This window comes from Artemia franciscana, chromosome 9 (assembly GCF_032884065.1).
Source record: "Artemia franciscana chromosome 9, ASM3288406v1, whole genome shotgun sequence".
NCBI lineage: Eukaryota > Metazoa > Arthropoda > Branchiopoda > Anostraca > Artemiidae > Artemia > Artemia franciscana.
This window is the reverse complement of record NC_088871.1, coordinates 25,987,537-26,014,129: the sequence shown is the minus strand read 5'-3', so window position 1 is coordinate 26,014,129 and position 26,593 is coordinate 25,987,537. Positions and strand designations below refer to the sequence as shown.

The 26,593-nt window shown below is 36.1% G+C and overlaps 1 protein-coding gene across 5 annotated transcripts in view; it reads right to left on the bottom strand.

Annotated features, from left to right (window-relative positions):
* Positions 1 to 26,593, bottom strand: part of LOC136031200 (protein madd-4-like) — a 369,461-nt gene that overhangs the window by 39,586 nt on the left and 303,282 nt on the right. For all 5 annotated transcript variants that reach the window (XM_065710561.1, XM_065710563.1, XM_065710562.1 and 2 more), the window contains one exon: positions 23,497 to 23,637. In XM_065710561.1, coding sequence (XP_065566633.1) covers positions 23,497 to 23,637 — 141 coding nt within the window. The remainder of the gene's footprint in view (positions 1 to 23,496; positions 23,638 to 26,593) is intronic.

The following is a 26,593-nucleotide window of genomic DNA, read 5'->3' as shown; positions in this document are numbered from 1 at the left end:
TTCAGTTTAAAAAAAAGTTGTTTTTATGGCACTTAGTAATAACCAAGTGACATATAGCAATCTCAAATTCTGTCGGTCTGTCTGTCTGTCGGTCTGTCGGCCTGCCGGTCTGTCTGTCCCGGTTTTGCTACTTTTGGCACTTCTAGGTAAGCTAGGACGATGAAATTTGGCAGGCGTATCAGGGACCGGACCAGATTAAATTAGAAATAATCGTGACCATCTGGGGTCACGACCATCTGGTCGTGACCCCATCTGGGTCACCATTGCGATTTGACCGTCTGGGGGGAGTGGGGGGTCGGTTAATTCCGAAGAAAATAGAAAAAGGAAGTATTTTTAACTTACGAACGAGTGATGACATCTTAATGAAATTTTATGTTTGGAAGGATATCATGTCTCGACCAGATCCGCTGTTGGGGGGACCTAAAATCTTGGGAAAAGCTTTGAATGGAGGGATCGGGATGAAACTTGGTGGGAAAAATAAGCAGAAGTCCTAGATACGTGATTGAGATAACCGGAACAGATCTGCTCTGTTTGGGGGAGTTGGGGGGGTTAATTCTGAAAATTAGAAAAAATGAGGTATTTTTAACTTACGAAGGAGTGGTCGGATCTTAATGAAATCTGAAGTTTGGAAGAATACCGTGTCTCAGACTTTTATGTTAAATCCTGACTGGATCCGGTGATATTGGGGGGAATTGAGGGGGGAACCTAAAATCTCGGAAAACGCTTAGAGTTGAGGGATCGGGATAAAACTTGGTGGGAAAAATAAGCACAAGGCCTAGATGCGTGATTGACATAAACGGAGCGGATCCGTTCTCTTTGAAGGAGTTGGGAGGGGAGGGTTAATTCTGAAAAATTAGAAAAATGAGGTATTTTTAACTTACGAAGGAGTGATCGGATCTTAATGAAATTTCATATTTAGAAGGACCTCGAAACTCAGACCTCTTATTTTAAATCCCGACCGCATCTAGTGTGGTTAGGGGGGGGGGCGAAAATCTTGGAAAACGCTTAAAGCGGAGAGATCAGGATGAAACTTGGTGGAAAGAAAAAGCACAAGTCCAAGATAGGTGACTGACATAACCGGACCGGATCCGCTCTCTTTGGTGGAGTTGGGGGGGGGAGTAATTCGGAAAAATTAGGAAAATGAGATATTGGTAACTTACGAAAGGGTACGTTCGTACTCTCATTTCAAATCTCGACCAGATCCGGTGACATTGAAGGAGTTGGAGGGGGAAACAGAAATTCATGGAAAACGTGAAAATCGAAGTATCTTACGAATGAGTGATCGGATGTTAATGAAACTTGATATATAGAAGAATCTTATGTCTCAGATGCTCCTTTTTCATTTCGAATCAGATCCGGGGACATAGAGGGTTGGAGGGGAGAAACAGAAATCTTGGAAACTGGAAATCTTGGAAAAACCTTACAGTGGAGAGATCGGGATGAAACTTGATGGGAAGAATCAGCACAAGTTATAGATACGAGATTGACATAATTGGTACGGATCCGTTCTCTTTGAGGGAGCTGGGGGTTGTTAATTTGGAAAAATCAGAAAAATTGAGGTATTTTTAACTTAAGAACGTGTGACCGGATCTTAATGAAATTTGATATTTAGAAGGAACTCATGTCTCAGAGCTCTTATTTCAAATACCGACCAGATCTTTTGACATTGGGGGAGTAGAAGGGGAACCGGAAATCTCGGAAGACGCTTATAAATGTCGTAGATACGTTATTTACGTAACCGGACTGGATCCGCTCTCTTTGGTGGAGTTAGGTGGTGGGGTTCAGTGCTTTGGCGAGTTTGGTGCTTCTGGCCGTGCTAGGACGATAAAAATTGGTAGGCGTGTCAGGGAGCTGCACAAATTGACTTGATAAAGTCGTTTTCCCCGATTCGACCATCTGGGGGGCTGAAAGGAGAGGAAAAATTAAAAAATATGAGGTATTTTTAATTTACGAGTGGGTGATCAGATCTTAATGAATTTTGATATTTAGAAGGACTTTGTGACTCAGAGCTCTTATTTTAAATCCCGACCGGCATTAAGCCTTTTATTTTCCTTTTAAAGCAATCTACGATTCTTAGAATTTTGCTAGAGCTCATACCATATGAGCTCTTGGCTCTTGGCTCTTTCGACCTCGTCGCAAGTGCCATATGAATTACCTTATGTTTTTATTTAATTTCTGAGTGTTTTTTTTAATAATGCTGGGAAATCCAGCCTCATGGAAATTGTCTTCCCCCATAAAAAATGCCTACATGAAAAGATCCTACCATGAAATCCTCTCCCCCGACTCTCCCAGCAGAAAAAATCCCAATAAACAATGGTCAAAGTTCATAACTTGCAGCCCTTCCCCCGGGAACTTTGGGGGATTAGGTTGTTCCTCAAAGACAAAGTTATTAGATTTTTCTCCTATGCTGAACAAAATGGGAATCAATAAAATTTTTATTCGGCAGCTTTGGAAGAAAATGAGAGTGGGAGGGGGCCTAGTTATCCTCGAATTTTTTATTGAGTTAAAAAGGGAATTATAACTTTTAATTTCGGTTAGAATGAGCACTCTAGCAACATCACCCTAGGAGAAAAAAAACAAACAAATAAACACGCATCCGTGATCTTTCTTCTGGCAAAAAAAAAGTAAAATTCCGCATTTTTGCAGAAAGGAGCTTGAAACCGCTACAATAGGGTTCTCCGATAGGCTGAATCTGATAGTATGATTTCCATTAAGATTCTATGACGTTTAGGGGTGTGTCCCCTTTTTTCAAAAATAAGACAATTTTTCTCAGGCTCGTAACTTTTGACGGGTAAGACTAAAATTGAAGAAGCTTATATATTTAAAATTAGCATAAAAATCCGATGCTTTTGGTATATGTATTGGTGTCAAATTCCTTTTTTTTTAGAGTTTCACTTACTATTGAGCCAGGTCGCAAGTATTAGCATCCATCAGTGGTTTAAAAAATGATGAAGGTTTAACGGCGAGTCCACCAATGTTTCCATCTACATAACCAAGGTCATAGATGACGTTACTGTTCAACTAATGTTATAGATGACGAAGTTTTTTCTTTTCCAACAACATTTTTAGCTTCTAAGCAGTTTTCCGTTGATTTTATGAAATTTATGTTTGATGTAGGAATCGAACGTGAAACCCATTATTTCCTATCGCAAAACAACAAATCGTTACTCAACTGAGCTAACAAGTCATTGTTAAAATTATATTCTTAGTAATACACTCTAGGCAATCAATGTGTTGTTTCTGGGACGCAGGTAAATTTGTGTTAAGAGTTACTACATCGTAACAATTTATTTGCACAATCGATTTCTCAGTATTTGTCTCTGGGCATCAAGTCTCTCCAGGGCCCTAATGACCTCCCTCTCCCAGTTTTTTTACTTCGATTTTTTTTAACTTTGAATTTTTTTAAGTTTTTCAAGGTTCTATAACTATCTTAGCTCTATGACTATCTATCTTAGTTCTACTACCCTAGGAATGACGCCTGATCGGATAATAGATAGACATATCTGTTAACAAATGAACTAACATCATTTTTATACAATCCTAGTAAGGGGGGATTAATACCAGAATTACCTCTCACTCAATTGAACTATGTGTCTTGGCTTTTTCTACAATTAGCCATGGATTGATTCCCGCAACTATTCTTTTCTAATTCAAATCAAAATTTGTTTAATTTTATCATCATATTTTTTTGGGAGAGAATTTTCTTGAGACTTCGGATTGTTTTGGAACATATAATTTTTTGACTTAGAATTTGTTAGAGCTAGAATTTTTTGGGGACTTAGAGTTATTTTGGAATGCCGAGAATTTCCTGATATGCTTCCGAGAATTTCAAGAATGTGCTTTATGCGGTATTGCGTAATTATTCATGTTGTCAGTGAAACAATATAACACATCTTGTGACGGCCCTTACATCTGGTCTTTTGAGACACATACTGTTGCAGTCCATTCTTTGATGTTTTATTGGAGTTTTTAACACTTTTTTTTAAATCATTATAAGAATATGCATCCTGGCTTCTGAAAATTTCTTGGCATGTTCCCGAGAATTTCTAGAGTGATGCGTTATCTGGTATTGCGTAATCATTCATGTTGTAGGTAAAACAATACAATACATCCTGTGACAACCATCACATCTTGTCTTTTGAGATAACAACTGAGTCAACAAATTTTTTAGCTTCTAAGCAGTTTCCGATTGATTTTAATATTTATGATTTTTTTGTCCTAATTATTAAATCTTAATTATTAAAAATTATAATAATGTAAAAAATGATTTTATTTTTTGGATATCGAATTTTTTAGGGAATTATTTTGGGACGACGACAATTTCTTAGAGACAACAATTTCTTATGTTTCCGAGAATTTCAAAAATGATGCATTATCTGGTACTGTATAATCATTCTGATTTTGGGAATGTCTTAAAATGTTTCCAAGAATTTCCAGAATGCTGCATCACATGGTATTGCGTAATCATTCTTGTTGTCAGTGAACCAATACAATACATCCCGTGACAGACCTCATATCTTGCCTTTTGATATAACAATTGATTCAATAATATTTTTTGGCTTCTGCGCAGTTTTCCATTGATTTTTTGAAATTTATGTTGTCTTTTTTGGGACTTAGAATTGTTATTTCTTTTTTTAATTAGAAGTTTTGGGGAATTTGAACTGTTTTGGGACGCCGAGAATATCTTGGTATGTTTCCGAGAATTTCTTGGTATGTTTCCGAGAATTTCAAGAATGACGCGTTATCTGGTATTGCGTAATCACCATGGTGTCGATAAAACAATACAATACATCCTATGACTGTATTTTGTGATAACAACTGAGTCAAAAACATTTTTCGCTTCTAAGAAGTTTTCCATTGAAGTTTTGAAACCTACGGATTTTTTGGGATTTTTTTGGAATTTTTGGGGACTTGTAATTATTTTGAAATGTTGAGAATTTCTTGGTATGTTTCCAAGAATTTCAAGAATGATGCTTCTTCCGTTATTGCGTAATTAATCATGTTGTCGGTGAAACAAAACAATACATCCTTTGACAGCCCTCAGATCCGGTCTTTTAAGATAATAACTGAGGCAACAACACTTTTAATTTCTGAGTAGTTTTATGATTTCATGAAATTTAGGGTTTTTTGGGACTTAGAATTTCTAGAATTTCTTTTTTGACATATAATTTTTTGGACTTGGAAAGATACGTTATCTGGTATTGCGTAATTATTCAAGTTGCCAGTGATATAAAAAATAAATCCTGTGACAGCCCTCACATCTGGTCTTTTGAGACACAGATATTGTGGCAGCCCATGCTCCGATATACTATTGGACTTACCAAAACCTTTTTTGGCATCATTCCAAGAACATACATCCTGGTTTCCAAGAATTTCATGGCGTGTTTCCGAGAATTTCAAGAATAATTTGTTATCTGACATTGCGTAATTCATTTCTGCTCATTTGAGGTTTCATTTATTCTTTAATAAATTAGTCGTTTTAAATAAATTAAGTCATTTTGAGTTTGAATTATTATAGGTTTTCATTTTTGCTCATCTTAAGCTTAACCTGGGCCTTACTTTTCTTGGAAAAAGTTCTTCTTCGGAAAGTCCATTTTAATTGAAAGTTTACTTTAATTTGATTGAGACCCCCCCCAAACACACACAACGTCATAAACTGGCACCCCTGGTCTTGGCATGTAATAAATTAGGTTACCCTTTACGTATTTTTGATTACGCCACGGTTTGATGTCACCGCCTTTCCTCAGTTCTTGGTTGCATTGAACCCACACATTATTAGTCCTAAACCAACATTTTTGGGTTTTTATTCTTAGCGTAAGGAAGATTTGGAATTATTTTTGCGGATTAAAAGAAAAAGTAGACTTGAGGAAATCTTTGAGCCTAGTTTTAGAGATTCTACCACCCACTTTATTGGTTGTCACCTCAAAACCTTTTTTGTGAATATATTACTATCAAGAAAGTTAGAGGTATTCATGGAGATATAATGCAAATATTATTAGTACGTTGATTTGTGAATTACATTCAACTTGGTTGAAGTGATGAGAGACTTGAGTCATCGGTTATTAGGGTAGAGGCAAGACAGAGAGTCTCAGTGAGAGGCAAAATTGGTATAGCCCTTTTTCAGAATTGCATAAAAATGATGTCATTTCACTTGTTGATGGATAGTGTATCATCCATCCTAGGGCACAGGCAAGGTAGATAGGCATGGAGTAAGGGTAATTGAAATGAGCTTTGTCAACTGGGAAATTCCACTGAAAATGCAAAGGAGATGACCGAGATTTTTGGATTGACTCATGATGGACAATGTCCGCTAGACTTGTATGCGAAATGGGGGATTTTCTATTGTATTGTGGACAGAGTAGCCTATTAGCTGTCACGTTAAAACCTTTTTTTATTAATATACTAGCTGTTGGGGTGGCGCTTCGTGCCACCCCAACACCTAGTTGTTGGGGCGCTTCGCGATCCCAAGCCCCCCCGCGGGCATAAGTCGTTACGCGCCATATTAGTTACGCGCCATTGTAGTTGTGTCCCTGTGTCCCACCTGTGAATATAGATAGATATATATATGTTTTTAACTACGTAAAACTTGCGAATATACAACATTCTTCGCTGTCCTATTGTCTGTGCATATAAATAGATTGTCAGGTTTACCGACTCTTGAACATGCAACATATAATTGTCCATGGGAAAAACAATCCGTATTCCGATCTATTCCTCATTATTCTAATGATTGCCCTTGAGCTTTGTTGATGGTGAATGCTGATTGCTTTGAATCGAACATTCTCTGTGTCCCGGTCGTCATTTATGCCCTCGGCGTCCCCGTTGTAGTTGTGTCCCTGTGTCCCGGTCGTCATTTATATTCCCTGTGTCCCGGTCGTTATTTGTGTCCCGGTGTCCCAGTCTGTAATTTCTCTTTGAGTGTCCCGGTCGTCATTTATATTCCCTGTGTCCCGGTGTCCCGGTCGTCATTTGTGTCCCGGTCTGTAATTTCGTCAGTCAACAAACATGACGTCAGTCGACAAACAACTTCAAGACGGCATTATGGTCAATCCTTATAATGACGTCAGTCGACAAACATGACGTCAGTCGACACACAAACATGACGTAAGTCAACAGACAAACAACTTATTTATATATATCTATATATATATAAAAATAAGTTGTTTGTGTGTTTGACTGTTACACTATGTCTGTTACGCCAGATTATATCTTCTATATATATAAAAATAAGTTGTATGTATTTTTGTGTTGAGGGTTGGCATATGACGTCTGAAAAATTAAGAAGAAAAAGAAAACAAACTAAAATGTAAAAACTGGGAATTGCATAAATATTTCGAAATATTTTGACAATAGATTAAAGTAATTCGAAAACCTTAAAACACATACTTAATATTTGAGGTTTATTATAAATTGTTGAGCTTTAGCAAGCATGGCACGTGAAGAGGAATTTTTAGTATAGATCTTAAAATGACGGAAGAAACAGCGGAGGAAGCTGCTAAAATAGTTAATTCAAAGAGAAATTTTAGTATAAATCCTACAATGGCAGAAGAAAAGCCGAGGAATCTGCTCAAAGGGTTAATGCCAAAAGGCTTGCGGCTAAAGAACGCAAAATCACGCAGTTAGATGAAAATCCACCTGGACAGCGAAAGTCCAAACGTATCAAAACTGAAAATGATAGCGATGATGATTGGGTTTAGGATTTTGACTTGGATAAGGTAATCAATGCCTACCAGATTTTAGTTAAAAAAACTAAGGTTCGGCGATATGTATTTCATAGTGACGCTGAAAAATAAAGAAGAAAAAGAAAACTGAAAAAAGAAAAATGGTAAAAAACTAAAAAAAAACTAAAAAGAAAAAACTAAAAAATAAAAAATAAAAAATAATAAAAAACCTAAAAAGAAAAAACGTAAAAAAATAAAAAAAATAAAAAAGGTAAAAAACTAAAAAAAAGAAAAAACCAAAAAAATTGGGAATTGCACAAATATTTCAATATATTTTGACAATAGATTAAAGCAATTCGAAAACCTTAAACAGATACCCAAAATTTTAAGGTTTATCATAAATTGTTGGAGCTTTAGCATGCTTGGCACGTAAAGATTTTTCCAAGTGTCAATGTTAGAATGAACATTGACAAATTGAAGAAAACAAATCAATAAAAAGAAGAAACTAAAAAAAAAGAAAAACTAAAAAAGAAAATAACTAAGAAAAGAAAAAACTAAAAAATAAAAAAAAATAAAAAAGAAACTGTATCTATATATATATATATATAAATAAGTTGTATATATGCATGTTTGTTTGTTTGTGGGTTTGCATTTGACGTCATTATAAGTATATAAGGCTTTGTGTATGACGTCATTATAAGATGACACTACAGACCGGAACACTGGGACACAAATGACGACCGGGACACAGGGAATATAAATGACGACCGGGACACTCAAAGAGAAATTACAAACCGGGACACCGGGACACTCAAAGAGAAATTACAGACTGGGATAGCGGGACACAGGGTATATAAATGACGACCAGGACACAGGGACGCAACTACAACGGGGACGCCTGGGCACAGGGGGATATATAAATTACGACGGGGACACTGGGAATGTTCGATTAGCAATCACCATCAACAAAGCTCAAGGGCAATCGTTCGAAAAATGCGGTATAGATCTGAAAACTGATTGTTTTCCCATGGACAATTATTATGTTGCATGTTCAAGATATCTATCTATATTCACAGGTGGGACACAGGGACAAAACTACAATGGCGCATAACGACTTACGCGCGCGGGGGCTTGGGGGGGGGGCGCGAAGCGCCCCCACCAACTAAGTGTTGGGGTGGTGCGAAGCGCCACCCCAACAGCTAGTGTATATATATATATATATATATATATATATATATATATATATATATATATATATATATATATATATATATATATAAAAATAAGTTGTCTGTCTGTCTGTGGATCAGGTGACGTCATGTTTCTGTGTCGGCTGACGTCATGAAATTAGTTGTCGTCATTTTTGCTTTGACGGTGACGTCATTAAAGACATTTATGGGATACCGGGACACAAATGACGACCGGGACACAGGGAATATAAATGACGACCAGGACACAGGTATTTAAGAATATCGTTCAAAGACAAATTTTTAATTGTAAGAAGACCGTTGAAAGAGAAATTTCTAATTGTAAAATGACTGAAGAACCTACAATGGCAACACCCGAGGAAGCTGCTCAAAACGAATGTATTCAAGCCGAAGTAGCTGAGTTGGTAAAGCGTTATGTTTCAGGTTCTAGGTCCGAGAGGCTCCAGGTTTGAACCTTGGCTTTAGCATTAATACAAAAGAAGAAAAAAACTAAAAAAGGTAAAAACTACAAAAAACTAAAAAGAATATATATATATATATATATATATATATATATATATATATATATATATATATATATATATATATATATATATATATATATATACATATATATATATATATATATATATATATATATATATATATATATATTTATATATATATATATATATATAAAAATAAGTTGTCTGTCTGTGGATCTGTCAGGTGACGTCATGTTTCTGTGTCGACTGACGTCATGTTTTCGACTGACGAAATTACAGACCGGGACATCGGGACACAAATGACGACCGGGACACCGGCACATAGGGAATATAAATGACGACCGGGACACAAGGAATGTTCGATTAGCAATAACCATCAACAAAGCACCGGGACACAAATGACGATCGGGACACAGGGAGTATAAATGACGACCAGGACATAAGTAAAAAAAAAATTATAAACTAAAAAAAAGGTAAAAACTACAAAAAAACTAAAAAAAAACTAAAAACTAATAAAAAACTAAAAAAGCTAAAAAGCTTAAAAAAACTAAAAAAGAAAATAAAATGAAAAAGGAAAAAAAATGAAAAATAAAGGAGAAAAACAAAACTAAAAAAAAGAAAAAAAAACTAAGAAAAGGTAAAAAACTAAAACCTAAAAAAAGACCAATTCAAAAACGAATGTATATACAGACCGGGACACAAATGACGACCGGGACACCGGGACATGACGACCGGGACACAGGGACACAACTACAACAGGGACGCCGGGGGGCTCAGGGAGATATATAAATGACGATGGCGACACAGGGAATCGTCGATTAGCAATCACCATCAACAAAGCTCAAGGGCAATCATTAGAATCATGAGGTATAGATCTGAATATATATAATCTATATTCACAGGTGGGACATAGGGACACAACTACAATGGCGCGTAACTAATATGGCACGTAACGACTTACGCGCGCGGGGGGGCTTGGGGGGTGGGAGGGGGCGCGAAGCGCCCCCGCCAACTAGGTGTTGGGGTGGCGCGAAGCGCCACCCCAACAGCTAGTATATATATATATATATATATATATATATATATATATATATATATATATATATATATATATATATATAGATAGATCGATTACTATCAACAATATTAGAGGTATTCATAGAAATACGATGCAAATATTGGAAGAGGCGTAAATTGCAGAGGGACGCAAAGAGGATTATTCATAATTCAATGAGTCAGTGGAAAATTCATTTAATGAATTACTGGTCGAAACATGTCAGTTTTGCCGAAACTTTAACGATTTTTTCTTTATTCTTATCAAATTAAAATATTACTCGGTAAGTATTGCTAACTTATTAATAAATCTGCTATCCCCTTTCCCCAAACATATGGCCTGTGACACCGCTGAATTTTCTTGAAGTTAAAAGTTGTCATTTCAAAATCTTTTATTTATACATATAATTCATAGAGAAGTCTTTTAAAATACAGGGGATCATACTAAAAGTAATCCCCTAACCTAGATGTCAAATACACCTGTTGCATTGGAAACGAGAGAAACAAAACTGAAGTAGCGATAGCAATCGTACAAAATATGATATTTTGATTACCACAAGCTACATCCAAGGAGACAAATCAAGCAATAGAAATGCGTAAACTCAAAATAAAACGCATTTCTGACCACATTTGTACGCATAACCAGCGTATAATTGCTAGTTTATTCTGTTTAACGTTTTAGCATCAAATAAGTCCACATTTCTCATTAATTTAAGTTTTAGCAGTACACTTGTCAGTTTGTAAAACTGATGGAAACGTGTGGCAAAAAAGACTTCTTATTTAGATTTAAAATAAAAACACTCATCAGGCGTGTACATTTAGAGAGGGTATTGGAAACAGGCCTCTTAAAAGTCGGTATTTTACAAATTGTTATTTTATAATTTTTTATATTTTACTTGTACAATCTGTTAGTATCATCTGTACAAATTATTCAAGATTTCTCCACGCCCACTTCCTCCCAATTCCCTCGATTCCTTGAAATAAATTCTTGTGTATGGCGGTATCTTTCACCCACCCTTTGCCATAGTTAGAGCTATATGTATCAATGTGAATTAATCGTTAGATTTATAAGGTACTATAATTTAACAACCTCCCGTCAAAATATGTCCGCCTACGAAGGGGCGATCATCAAAAGACTGAGAGCTGCGTGCAAGTGAACGGTAGACGTAGCAGGCAGGCAGGGTTCCGCAGTTGCTCCTAAGTTATTTAACTATATTATAGATTTATGACAATAGTTATATAGTTATGACTTGGACAACCCGGAAGTTGAGCTTTGGACTTAAGTATGGGGACAGAGTTGTCACTGATTTTGACTTTGCTGATGACATAGCACTAGTCACCAACTCCAAATCACAGCTACTTATGGCTCTAAACACGCTTCCGAGAGAAGTTGCAGGACCGGACTATCCATTAACTGGAAGAAGACGAAAGTCATTGTAGTGCAGCCAAAATCTGACACCAACAACTCTAATTACTTGATCGCCGGACACCAAACCGAAATAGTTAACCATTTTACCTATCTTGGTTCTATCATATCATCAAACGGCTGCTTTGACCATGAAGCTGTCGCCCATGCGGCCAAGGCATCTGCTGTCTTCGTTAGACTGAGCCATGTTTGGAAGAAGGCAATGATCAAGCGAACCACCAAAATGAAGAACCGTAAAGGGTCAATCTATTCAATCCCACTGTACAGAGATGAAACAGAGAGATGCAACTGCAGCTGTTCAGCACCGTCTCGACACTCTTTAATCTAAGTGGCTTCAGATAAACGAGAAAATTCGATGGACAGACTTTGTCCGCAATGACCACCTATGAAGTATGACTTTTCAGTCACCCTTGTCACACCTGGTTGCCGAGGGGACACTTTGCTGGTTCGTACTTTTCTGAGATTCACGTATAATACAGCCTCTTTAGAGGGAGGAAAGTGGTTGGTTCTAAATTCTCGTAGTCAGAATATCTTACAAAAAGGGTAGTTGGCTTTAAATCAAACTTAGTGGAAAGTAAGAGTAAATGTCTTAACTGCATTTTTTGAGCTTTGCAGATCCATTAAATTACGGCTGGGCCCAAATTAACCTATTTGATAGGGGAAGGATTCTTAAATTTTATTAATATGGACCTCCAGCTGAAGAGATTGTTGGATCTGGCTCCTGGATACGAAACCCTTTAAAAATCAATACCTAAAATACTAATACATGATAATATTGCCATGTATATAAGAAAGAGAAGCCATGAGTATTTTCGAGAATAAAAGTGTTTAATCAGTAAGAATTTGTATTTTTGTTTCTTGCCTTTTTTGTTACGGGAGGTAGGGGCGGGGGTGGAGATTAAAAAGGGAACATATGAAGAGGCATTCGTACCCTATTTTCTTGTAATTAAAATGATCTGACATCTTCACTTCCTGGTAATCTGAACCAAATCCCACCTTTGTGAGGAAAGTAAAGGAGAAGGGTTCCTAAATTTTTAACATCAGGACGTGTAGCTGAAGGGGTTATTGGATATTAGCCAAATATAACTGTATATAAAAACAAGTGTTCCAGTTAGGCCTTTTGGGGGTTCATACCGCTTACACCGAGACCCCTTTGGGGAGACAGGGCTCTATTATCCTCATGGTACCTACCCGAATAGATTGTTAAATCTCAAAACACTATTTTGGGCAAAGTAAGTTTCCAAGTTCTGCCTTTCTGGTGGCTGTACCTGATCAAACCTTATTGGGGGGAGGGGAGGGTTCCCTAAATTCTATTTATCTTGGCATCAAAAGGCTGACTTATCAGATATAAGTAAAGATTGATGGGAAGTAAGAGTTATCTTCCTATTTGTACCTTTTCAGGCTTGAGAGCCGGTTCTACATTTTTTTTTATTTATTTATTCCTAAATTCGTGGTGCCAGGTATTTTAGAGAATCTGATTTGCCGCTGGTCTTTTAAATAAATTTCATAACTAGGTTTAATTGATGAATCTTCTTTGGAAGGAGTGAATCAAGAAGGAGTGAATCTTTCTGGTTGAGCAATGGAGGCACAATACGACAAAGCTCTACAGAAGGAGGCAACTTTATGTACTTGTATAAAACAGCCATTGATGCTATACCAAACAACTCACAAATAGACTAGAAAGTGATGGGTAAAAACTAAACCTCCATATTAGTTCTATTGTCTATCTTTTGAGGTAAACCAACATGGTCTTCAGAGCACCAGCATAATGCAGGCATCCATATACTGTAAAGATCGCACCCGATCACGATGGTTTTCTAAGAGAGATCTGTAGAGAAGTGGATTCCTAGGAGGCAAGACTAGTTGACTCTTTTTATAGCTTCATTCGCCAAGATTAAGTAGAGATGTATACAGGGCACTTTCGGTCGGAAATCAAGCATCTGATTGGTTTTTATGGCACTTGGTATTATTGATGGATTAGGATTGACTATTCAATTACAGAATTCACATTAGAATTGACTGTACAACATGGGATTGCTTTTCGATTTACAAAAGATCGTTGGTAGAGGTAAGAGGATTGTGATGGGTCTTCGTGTTTTGGGACAGCTACGAGTGTCGTGTCGTCGAAAAAGTGATGCAAGGTTGTCTTCCTTGTCATTTATGTAGATAAGAAAATGAGTTGATTCTAAGATGCTACCCCTGTCTTCATCTGCCTTTATTAGATAATCACGGGAAGTGGGCTCGTTGACAACAATCCACTGTGAATTATTGGAAAGAAAGTTCTTGATCACCTTCAACAGACGTCCAAGGAGACAATACGCGTAGAACTTCTTTAGTAGGCTACGATACCATATACTGTCGAAAGTTTAGTGATGCCAAATGACAATAGTTTAATGTCGTATCCTTTTGCTAGGAGTTCGATCCACTCATGCTGGTGGGCCACTAAGTATTGGAGAGTGAAACGTTTCTGGCGGAATCCGTGCTGATGGTCGACTAAAGGTCATTTGATTCCAGTTACCGATAAATCGTATGATTGTAAACGCTTTCATAAACTCTCGAAATAGAGAAAAGGAGGCAATTAGGCCTAAATGAGCAGAGGTCTTCGTGTTTTGGTACAGCTACGTGCGTCGTGTTGTCGAAAAAGTGATGCAAGGGTGTCTACCTTGTCGTTTAAAAACATTAAAAAACTTTAGCGTAAAGATTACTTAAAAAGGCAACTATAACTTATAATTTTTTACGAACGTTTTCATAAGTAAAAAATATGCGTAACTTACGAATTAAATTACGTAGCGAACTTCTATATTCGTATGTTTTTATTGCGCATACGAGGGGGCTCACCCCTCGTCGATTCCTCGCTCTTTACATTAAAGCTTAAGTTTTGTCCCAATTCCTTAAGAATGACCCCTGAATCACAAAGGCCGTAGAATAAATAGTTGATTACTAAAAATACTTTAGCGTAAAGAGCGAGGTATTACGAGGAGGTAAGCCCCTCATATGCGTAATAATTTCTGTTCGTTTTAAGTTTTAATGCTGCTTCTCACTTTCAGTAAAAAAAAACTTTTCATATTTATTCTTCATTGTTTTTTTAAATAATGCTAGAAAATCCTGCACCCCCCCTCCATTGAAAGTCTCTTCCCCCATGAGAAGTTCCTCCATGGAAAGAGCCTCCTCGGTAACCCTCCCCCCTCAAATATCCCCCCAAACCAAAAAAATCCCCCTGAAAACGTCTGTACACTTCCCAGTAACCATTACTATATGTAAATACAGGTCAAAGTTCGTAACTTGCAGCCCCTCCCATGGGGACTGCGGGGGAGTAAGTCGTCCCCAAAGACATAGTTATTGGGTTTTTCGACTATGGTGAATAAAATGGCTATCTCAGAATTTTGATCCGGTAACTTTGGAGGAAAAATGAGCGTGGGAGGGTGCCTAGGTACCCTCTAATGTTTTTGGTCACTTAAAAAGGGCACTAGAACTTTTAATTTCCGTTAAAAAAAACTCGCATCCGTGATTTGTCTTCTGGCAAAAAATGCGAAATCCCACATTTTTGTAGATAAGGGCCTGAAACTTTTACAATTAGGTTCTCTAATACGCTGAATCTGATGGTGTGATTTTCGTTAAGATCGTATGACTTTTAGGGGGTGTTTCCCCCTATTTTCTAAAATGAGGCAATTTCTCAGGCTCGTAACTTTTGATGGGTAAGACTAATCTTGATGAAACTTATATATTTAAAATCTGCATTAAAATACCATTCTTTTGATGTAACTATTGGTATCAAAATTTCATTTTTTTAAATTTCGGTTACTATTGAGCCTGGTCGCTCCTTACTACAGTTCGTTACCAGGAACTGTTTGATGTAGATAAGAAAATGTGTAGATTCTAAAATGCTACCCTGGCCTACACCTGCCTTTATTGGATAATCATGGGAAGTGGGTTCATTGACAACAATCCACTGTGAACTATCGGAACGAAAGCTTTTAACAGACGTCCGCGGAGACAATACGCGTAGAATTTCTTTCGCAGGCCATGATACCATACACTGTCGAAAGTTTAGTGATGCCAGATGACAATAGTCTAATGTCGTATCCTTTTGCTAGGAGTTCAATCCACTCATGCTGGTGGGCCACTAGGCAATGGAGAGTTGAACGTTTCTGGCGGAATCCGTGTTGATGGTCGGCTAAAGGTCATTTGATTCCAGCTACTGATAAATCGTATGATTGTAAAAGCTTTCATAAGCTCTCCCAATAGAGAAGAGGAGGCAATTAGGCCTAAATGAGCCAAGGCTCGTGGGATCTCCATCTGGCTTAGGTGGTCACTGCAGGACTTCAGGACCACATTGAGTCTGCTGTTAGGACCCAAATATTTGGTCACATCATGACGTTAATGCTTTATTCGGATAGCCCTTCGGTATATTTGTTGTGTAATATGTTGCAGCTTTTGGTGTAATCATCATTATTGTTATCGATGCATCTATCAGAAGCAGTTGTAGCACATTAACAAAATTTTATGAAAGGTGAAAGCTGATTTTCCTGCTGCGGTTTTTCAGGGTCCGAATATAACTTACTCATTTTTTCATAATAATATCACCAGGACGGTCACCAGATATAAATGAAGCTTGACGTTAAGAAAGAGCCAGTGTCCACTTTTTGCCTTTCTGAAGTCCAAAACCGATTCTATCAATCTGGATGACAGGCCAGGGGAAGGGATAAATTCTTGTCATCAAAACACCCAAAGGAAGAAATTGTTCAGTCTCAATCAAAATTGATGAGAGTCAAATGCATTATTCATGTTTTATGGACTGGGAAAAGTTTGATTTCCCTTGGAAGAGGGAGGAGGAGCGAGAGGTATCTAAATTATAGTAATCAGTATATCTACCAAAAGGGGTTGTTTGATTTCAACCAAACTTAGTTGAAAGCCCCATTTAATGCCGAAGTTATCCCTTTTTAATGTTCAGGATTGATTTGAAGTCTAGGGGAATTTGACATAATAACTCGAATTTTCTTCATAAGCACATTTACCAGAAGGGTATGGTGGATCCTATTAAAACTAAGAGCTAGGCTCCTTGTTATACCTATTCATAGTGCATACCTGGTCCAAGCTATGTGGGAGGAACAGAGGGGAATCACAATCTCTTTCATCAGCCTAACTACAACACGGGATGGCAGAATTTATTTACAAAAAACATGGAACAACAGATATATTTACGGTTTTGGGTGTTCTTGGGCGAATTTCTGTGAGAGAAAGAGTGTATTCTTATCATCCACAAACAGAAGATGGGCTTATTGCATCCTTTTTCATTGTTCAGGGGCTCTAGTCTAATCAGATATCCATTGCCACTCCATAAATGTGACCCACAGAAGCAGCGACAACTCATGAGACGTTAGCGTCGTAAGTCTAATAAAGAAGTGGAACAACAACAAAACCTGGTATCCCAATGAACTCGTTTCGGATATCTTATTTGATACTAGTTAATTATTTTGCATCAAATGCTGTAAATCCTTTGAGAAAAATTTTGTATTTGTCCAAAGTCCTTAAATTGTGGTTTATTTTTTCTTTTCTTTTGTTTTCTTCTTGTTTTTTCTTTGGCGATGTGCATCAGAGATATAATTTACTTTTTGCTGTGCGAAATGATGAAAACTGCAAAGAGGAAGCAAATAAAATTACCAAAGAGCACAGGAGTTTGGACCATGTTGTTCTAATCATCCACTGGGAAAGTTTTCACAACTGTCGTATGCTAATATAAGAACTTGAAGTATATTACAAGAATAATATGCTTTATCCAATTTGCAGTGTCAAAAAGAACGAATCATGGTAAAGAGCTAACAGCGGCCCATAGTAACTTAATGTTTAAAATACATTTAAAAACTGCCTATCGAAAAAAATTGCCATTATAAGTTTATTCAGGAATGGTAAATATTATTTGATTACTCCTAACATTAAAAGTTATTGCGGGAAAGGATCTATTTCCTTTTAGCAAAAGAACCTGAAACCCCTCTAAAATGGCATCAGATTAAAATGAAAAGCGCGCTATTAACATTACTACTCCATTTATTTCTCTTTATTTTTATCCCACCCCAAATGTTACTGTATCGAGCCAGTGATCGTAGAATGTTGGAATAGGGCTCATTTGGAAGGAAATTGAAATTATTAGTGTCCTTTTTAATCAACAAAAGAGATAGTGCCTCGCGGAGCAGTGTTTTCTGCCCTTCTGTTTTAAACAACATTGATTTTGTCCAAAGAGTCAAATGCCAGAAAATGTAAGTTCTAAGATGGCCAATCGATTCTTTGGTTTGCAGCCCCATCTTGAAAAAAAGTTTTTACTATGCGGATAAAGATATGCAGCATGAAATGAATGCTCAGGGGGTTCTGTTTTTATTCATAGATCGTCAGCGGACAATGACATGAATGTAATGACAAGGTTTTTGACCAATCATCAGCAGATGACTACCTTAAAGTAACAAAAGAGGTTGTGCCACGTGAAATGACGGATTCAACCATTTGTTATCGAGAAAAAAACACCAAGTTTTGCTCAAAGAGGGTCATAGTGCCGGGAAATCCAAATTCTAAGATAGCCCATCGATTTGTCTTGGTCAAAAACTTCTCATCTCGGAAAACGAGGGAAATCACTTTTTTGAATGGTTAACATGTATCTCATTATTTATTTCTAGTACTTTTTCCTGTCAGGGCTATCAAATTATTACAAGATCGCAGAAATATACCTAACAGCTTATTTCAAACTACTGCCTCTCTCTAATTGCCTCTTATAAATTAGTCTTAATAACTCAGTCATTAAGTGCCAAATGATACCTTTTGGAGTGGAATGGCTGAAAGCATAATAATGGCACTATTGGAATCTCTATTGTCAAAAAACCTTTAGACGAAGGTTTAAAATTGCCTACTTGTATGCTCCCCTACCAACCCCTCTTAGTAAGCAAAAACAAAGAGACATTTTGTATAAAAAAATAGTATCTGAAAGAAATTTCATTTGTTCATTTTTATTTTCATGAAAATAATGTAATTTTCAATGTACAAATCCTTTACGATACAGATGACAACTTACCACTCATTTGCTTTGGTTACGTGATAAAGTTGCGCGCATCTTATGGAAAAGTTTAAAGAAGGAAACTTATATTTAATGCCGTCTTTTAACAGAAAGTCATATTGACTTGTTTAATTTCATTGCCTAGATTAAACAAAGGTCTTTTTGTAAGGTTTACTTTGCACGTTAGAAAAACCAAAAACAAGCGAAAATTAATTCGTTAAAATGACGTTCTTCTTATGGAAGCAAAGAGAGAAAATGAAATTAAAACGGAGAAAAACCATTGCTTCACCGATTACACAAGATATATCTACAAAACTATTGTAAATAAACAGATTCGTGATATTTTCCAGTGTGTGTAGAATCCTAAAAACTGGTTCTTTCCTGAAAACTGAGCAAGTTTGAGACTTTTTAAGAGACTTATGATTGTATACTAAAAGTTATCGATACCATAGCCCATGAAAAACTATTAAGAGCCCTATAAATTAGTTTTCATTTTCTGCAGGCTAACTACGGAATTTTTGGCTCCTAAGGGAAAATTTTGTTTTTTTAGGTTGGTTTTGCGTCTTCAGTACAGGCGCTACTTTTAGAATTTTACAGATATTGAAAAATTTCACGAGTCAGTATATTTAAGCTAGTTTTATAGATATACTTTGCAATCGACAAAACAACATTTTTATTCGTTTCAACTTTGCTCTTTATCTCCGTAAGAAAAATCTGCGAAGCAATAGTTTTTGTTCGTTTTAAGTTTCAGCTTTGCTCTTTACCTCCATAAGAAAAAAAATCTAAGAAGTAATATTTATTTTCATTTCATGTTTCAAGTTCGCTCTTTACCTCCACGAAAAAAAATCTACGAAGCAAAAATTTTTGTTCGTTTTAAGTTTCAACTTTGCTCTTTATCTCCGTAAGAAAAATCTGTGAAGCAATAGTTTTTGTTCGTTTTAAGTTTCAGCTTTGCTCTTTACCTCCATCAGAAAAAAAATTTAAGAAGTAATATTTATTTTCATTTCATGTTTCAACTTCGCTCTTTACCTCTACAAAAAAAAATGTACGAAGCAATAGTTTTTGTTCGTTTTAAGCTTCAACTTTGCTCTTTATCTCCGCAAGAAAAATCTGCGAAGCAATAATTTTTGCTCGTTTTAAGTTTCAGCTTTGCTCTTTACCTCCATCAGAAAAAAAAATTTAAGAAGTAATATTTATTTTCATTTCATGTTTCAACTTCGCTCTTTACCTCTACAAAAAAAAATGTACGAAGCAATAGTTTTTGTTCGTTTTAAGCTTCAACTTTGCTCTTTATCTCCGCAAGAAAAATCTGCGAAGCAATAGTTTTTGTTCGTTTCAAGTTTCAGCTTCGCTCTTTACCTTCACAAAAAAAATTATGAAGTAATAATGTTTTTTCATTTTATGTTTCAACTTCGCTCTCCGTAAGAAGGACTTCGTTTTTAAAATTAATTTTTACAAGGCTCAATTCGTTTTGTCATTTTTGGGACATTGTTACTTTATTTGAGAAATTTGCCAAAAATATAAGATTCGGTGAGTCAATTAAGTGTTTCAATCCTAGATAAGAAAAAAAACTAAAATTAATCTAATTTGCTTGCGAACAGCTTAAATATCAGTGAAACATAAATTAGGTACTTATGACTGTCCAAATCATAAATCTAAATTCTTGTTTTACCTTCCCTTCGACCACACGCAGTGAACTAAGAGAAATATTGGTAGAATAACTGGTATCATAGTTAAGTTTTAGCATATTATTTGCATGATAGTCTGTCTTTCCATTGTTTGAGCTTTTTTTCTAGAACATCCTCAGGTTAGGTTATAAATTTGTAAAGTTAGATTTAATAAGTCGCTTGATGTTTATAATTCAATCTTGACATCCAAGATGATATCTAGAAGGAAATTGGGTCAATTCTGATGAAGCGACTTATAAGGCCAACCAACAAGATATTTTTAATACAGTTAAAATACAAATGATAGATGAAATAAATGTGAGATAATTCTAATAAATATATTAGTTATAACGAGATGTTAGGATAAAAAAATTAAGGTAAAACTGGGTAAAAACTTTTTGCCCAGGGGGAACGTCCTGGCCCACCCCTACCTTACCTTCAAACCCTAAAATTTTCTTGAATTCTTGGAGAGTTTTTATTCCATCTATCAAATAATTTTTTTTTCTTTTGTTATTCTCCTCTCCCCGATTTTTTTAATACCTGGGTGCACGCCTAGTTGTCAGTTCCTGTCTGGACTCTACTTTGCAATGCTTTCAATTTGTTTAAAATAACTATACAGACAGTAAATTAACGTCAAAATCCATTGTTAACTTTGGTAGCAAACCCGTTCAAATGATAGAGGCGTGAAAGAATAAAGATAATAGTAACGGCTTTCGAACATTGATCACCCAATGTGGGGATCCAACCCATGACCCTGGGATCAAAAGTTTTAAGCTCTGCTAATTGAGCTAGAATGGCGAGATTATTGTTATAATATTTTTGTAATTTAACCTATTTAATCTTCCTTACTACATTAGAAAGTTCAGAGAAACCTCAGCGAATGGGGAAAATGCGGGGGGGGGGGGTAAAATTGAATTAAGGCAGATAGTTTCTTCAGTTTTTCTTTTATGAGCGCTTTTAATTTAATTCAAGCTTTATTGGTTCGGGTAAATAATTTATCATTTTCACATTTTACCACTTGCTACTGGACTAAAGATCAGCCAATCGAAAACAAAATCGATGCGCACCTCTGGGCTAGATGAAACTCCAATCACATTGAATGGCATCCCAATCGAAGACGTCCAGAATTTCAAATATCTAGGCTCCCTAATAAATCCCAAGGGTGAAGCTCTAAGCGAAATACAAAGCCGCATCTCCGCAGCCTGGGCAGCATTCATCCAGCTTCGGAAGTGCCTCTGGTTACGAAATGAAATCTCCCTTCGAACAAAGCTCCGGATATATAACGCTTTGGTCCTCTCTGTGCTTCTTTATGGTTGCGAAACGTGGCCCCTCAGAGCTGGGGAAGCTAATAACCTGAATGTCTTCCACCACAAGTGTCTTCGCTGTATTCTTGGCCTGCGTCTCTCTGACCGCGTCCCTAACGATGTCATCAGAAGAAGATGTGGTGATATACCACTTGTCTCTGATGTTGTCAAAGCGAGACGTCTACGATGGTTCGGGCATACACTGCGCCGACCGGATGACTCGTTCAGCAAACAGTGCTTGAAATGCCAACCCCTTGCGCACTGGAAGAAGAAGCCTGGAGGACAAAAAAAGACATGGTTATCAACAGTTAGAGCCGACCGATGGAATAGACAATGGATCCAGTTGATCGAGCCAATCGCACTTGAAAGAGAGCAATGGAGAGACGCATGTCGACAAATTCTGGATGCCACGATAGGCCTGGACAAGGCTCGAACGTGACCTAAGTACAAGTACAAAGTACATTTTACCACTGTCCGACACTTTTTTAAGCGGTAGCGGAAAAAGAGTTTTTTAAAGCAAGACATACCGAGCATGAATCTTAAAAAAGTAAACTCTGGAAACAATTTATCCATCTAAACAAGGTCAGATTTCGTTCGAAGAACATTCAAATCAATATTAAATGGAGTTAGTTAAATGAAATAAAGTAAGAATCTGAATGAATTACTAGTCATCTTGGAACAGAAATACAAATCAATATTCACTTTAAATCGAATCGTTTCTTGTGAGCACAGCTATTTTTTAGACTTTCCCATTATTTCTTTGTAAAGGCCCTGAAAAACAAATGCTTGACCATTTGACTTGGACCTCGAAATAGCAAATTAGTGTCTAGAAAGCTTTTAATTTGAATTTCATTAGCTGAGTTGTTGCGAAATCCAAGCAAAGGATAAACTAGGTTAGGGGGAGACCTCGAACAGTCATGAAGATAGAAAAATATATGATATTTGGCTAGTTTACAAAGGAAATAATAATAAAATACAATAACATCGAATTAGTGAACAGTCTAGCCAGAGAAACATAATCTGGAATTAGTCCAGCAAAGTTTATATAGTAAATTTTTTTCCCCTTTTTATTTTTTTTTTTTAATACTTGTTGAATCCGAGGACGACGAGGAATTAGAGAGCATCGTATTGGTTATCGTATTAATAGAACATCGTATTAATTAGTAACATCGAATTAGTGAAGAGTCTAGGAAGAAAAACAGAATCTGAAATTAGTCCAGCGAAACTTAGCTTTTTTTTTTTAATTCTTTTTCAATCTGAAAACGACGAGGAATTAGTGAACATCGTATTAGCTATCGTATTATTACGATAACGTATTATTAGAACATTGTATAAATGAGTAACATCGAATTAGTGAACAGTCTACCAAGAGAAACTGAGTCTGAAATTAGTCCAGCGAAGTTTATTGGGTATTTTTTTCTTTTCTTTCACTACTTGTTCAATCGTAATAATACGTAATATACGTAATACAGAGTTTAAAAAATCATAAATTATAAATAACACATTGTTGAAGTGGCATTTATATATTTTTCTGCCGCAAATATTCTTCATAATTTTTCCTCTTCTAACTTTTATTTGCCAAAGTCCAATGCTTACATGTACTAAGTTATTCTACCATAGAAACAAAAGACGCAAAAGTCATTGAAATCGTACCGTTTTCACTAGGGAAATAGTCCTTAATTGAAATTCCCCCCTTGACAGGCCCCAAGGTCCAAAGGCCGTTTTCTTCAGATGAGCCAAATTTCCTTGGGGGAGTTTGAACAGCTAATGTAATATTCGCCTCTGCACCTCCAGCTGGTAAAATAAAAAAGTAATTAAGTAAATTAAAGAAAAGTAAATTCTGAAGTTCATATTTATTAAGGTTTGAAATATGAAATTAAGGTTTCTCTCTAGTGGTATCATTTCCTTTTCCCCAGAGAAATGTTTCTCTAGATAAAAATGTTTTATAAAAGTGATGAGATTTTCAGCCTCTTTAGTCACAGGAAAATTGTTTTTTCCTAATCAAATTCCCTTATTCTAGCATTTACAGCTAGAAAGTTACACGCTAGGAATTAAATGAAAGGGAATAAAAATTCATCTTAGTCTCTTATTTTTAAAAGTTTGACGATAAGCTTTCCTTTGATTATCCACAGAGATATTTAGTCTTTTAAACAGTTTTTATCATTCTTATAAAAAAAAAAGTTTCTTCAACTGAAAGTAAGGAGCAACATTAAAACTTAAACGAACAGAAATCATTACATATATGAAGGGGTTAGCCCCCTCGTCAATACCTCGCTCTTTTCGCTAAAGTTCGAATTTTGTTCCGACCGTTTAAGAATTACCCTTGAATCAAAAAGGTCGTTTAGTTAGAATAAAGAGCCCTTTGGAAGTACTAAAAATCTTTAACGCAAAGAGCGAGTCATTGACGAGGGAGCAAACCCCCTCGCATACGTAATAATTTCTATTCCTTTTAAATTTTATGGTTGCTCCTTAATCTCAGTTGACTAAACTTTTTTTCTTATTTGATTTCGGATCTTTTTTTAAATAATGCTGGGAAGTTTGGCGCCCCCTTCATGGAAAAATTCTCGTCCCCATGGAAAAATCCTACCATATAACACCTTCTCCCCGACCCCTCCCACCAGAAAAAATCCCCCTGAAATGGTCTGTATACTTCCCAATAACCAATACTACATGTAAACAATGGGCCAATTTCATAACTTGCAGCCCTTCCCCGGAGAATGTGGGGGATGGGAATTATGTCATCCTCAAGGACATAGTTATTAGATTTTTCGATTATGCTGAACAAAATGGCTATCTCAAAATTTTGATGTAGAGACTTTGGGGAAAATGAGCGTGGGAGGCGGCCTAGTTGCACTCCAATTTTTTGTGTCACTTATAAAGGGCACTATAACTTTTAACTTCCTTTCAAATGAGACCTCTCGCGATATTCTAGAACCACTGAACCGATAGGATCACCCCTGAAAAAAAAAGAAACACACATCTGTGATCTTTCTTCTGACAAAAAAAAATCCAAATTTTTGTAGATAAGAGCTTGAAACCTCTATAGTAGGTTTCTCTGATATGCTGAATCTGATGGTGTGATTTTCATCAAGATTTTATGACTTTTAGGGGCCGTTTTGTCCTTTTTTCAAAAATAAGGCGATTTTCTCAGGGTCGTAACTTTCGATGGGTAAGATTAAACTTAATGAAACTTATATATTTGAAATTAGCGTAAAAATCCGATCCTTTCAATGTATCTATTGGCATCAAAATCCCGTTTTTTAGAGTTTCGGTTACTATTGAGCCGGGCCGCTCCTCACTTACAGTTACCACTAAATGTTTGATAATTTCCTAAAGCTAAGAATAGAGAAAATTTGCGAAGGTACGTTCTAAACGGGTAGCAAGAGCGTTATTAAAATAATCAAATAAAAATTGCCTATATCCTTCTATTTTTGTAAAAAAAAGGGATTCTCAATACTATGCAGGAGGGGGAGTAGAGTGAGGGATCTTGGGAATCCCTTGTGCTTGTGCATCTCATTATCTATAATTCTGTTACTTGACAAGCAAGTTCTTTTCTAACGATTATTTCATAAGCTTAAACAACTTGAGTGCACTAAATCTATTTTTATAACATTTTACAATAATTAAAAGACGCAAATACTACAATAATTTCCATGGAAAACAAGCTTTAAGACTTGAAAATTTTCCTGGGAATTATATTTCATCACGGAATCTTCTGATCATGAACTGACAGACTAATTAAATAACTTCAATTTTCATGCAACAACTGAAATTTAAATTAATTGCCTGAAATACAACACAATTTTGTAGATCCTAAAATAATTTTAATATCACAGGGAAGCAAACAGTTCTGGCTGGCTCCTGTCAAAAAAGCGTTAAGTAATTCTCATGATAGAACACTGGGTTGTGTAAAATAAAATGGGTAAGTTCATTTGTTGGTATTTATTTCAATTGCATTTATCTATTTACTTAACGATAAGAGCTTTAACTGTTTAACTTTAATTTCAATAAACAAAGCTTAATTATTTTCTTTTCTATTTGTACCATCCTACTATTTATTGTATAGAAGGGGTATCTTTTCCAACCGCTAATGTTTCAGAGTTTTTAGACTTGTTAATGAGCCTTCCCTTTAAATTGTAAGACATCTAGATAAAAAAAAAAATACAGCTAGTGTAATAATTCGTGCTTAAAGTTTCTGTCTATACATAAAAATTTATAGGGCAAAATCAGTCATCTTACAGAAACTGCATAAGAGGTAATAACAGTCTAGATATACAAACTGCACAAGAGGTCTGCTTTGAGGTGATAATAACAATACAAGAAAAAATCAGAGAAAAATCCATTTACTAGCTGACAACTTGTGTTGTTTTTGATCAGTTCTTTGTGCTTGATTATTTTTCCTACCCAGAATAAACAAACTTCAAATCTTAAGAAATACCGCCAAAACTATAACCAGTCACCTGGTCCTTGTGTACATATTGATGGTATATTTTAATAAAAAAAAAAACGAATGGGAATGAAAAGAACAGATCTAAGCAATTATTTCAAGATGGTTGGGTGGTTTCAAGAAAAGGCTCGAAATAGCAAGCTTTATCGCCATGAAATAAATAGCATTTTTTGGAAAATTGCCAAATTTTGTACTTTTTTTGGTCTTCAAGAGGGTGGGGGTGACTTCCCAAAACCTTATTAATGGTACCTCAAAATTGTAATTTTTGTTTTCTCTTTTTTTAACATGGGAGAGTTTTCATCT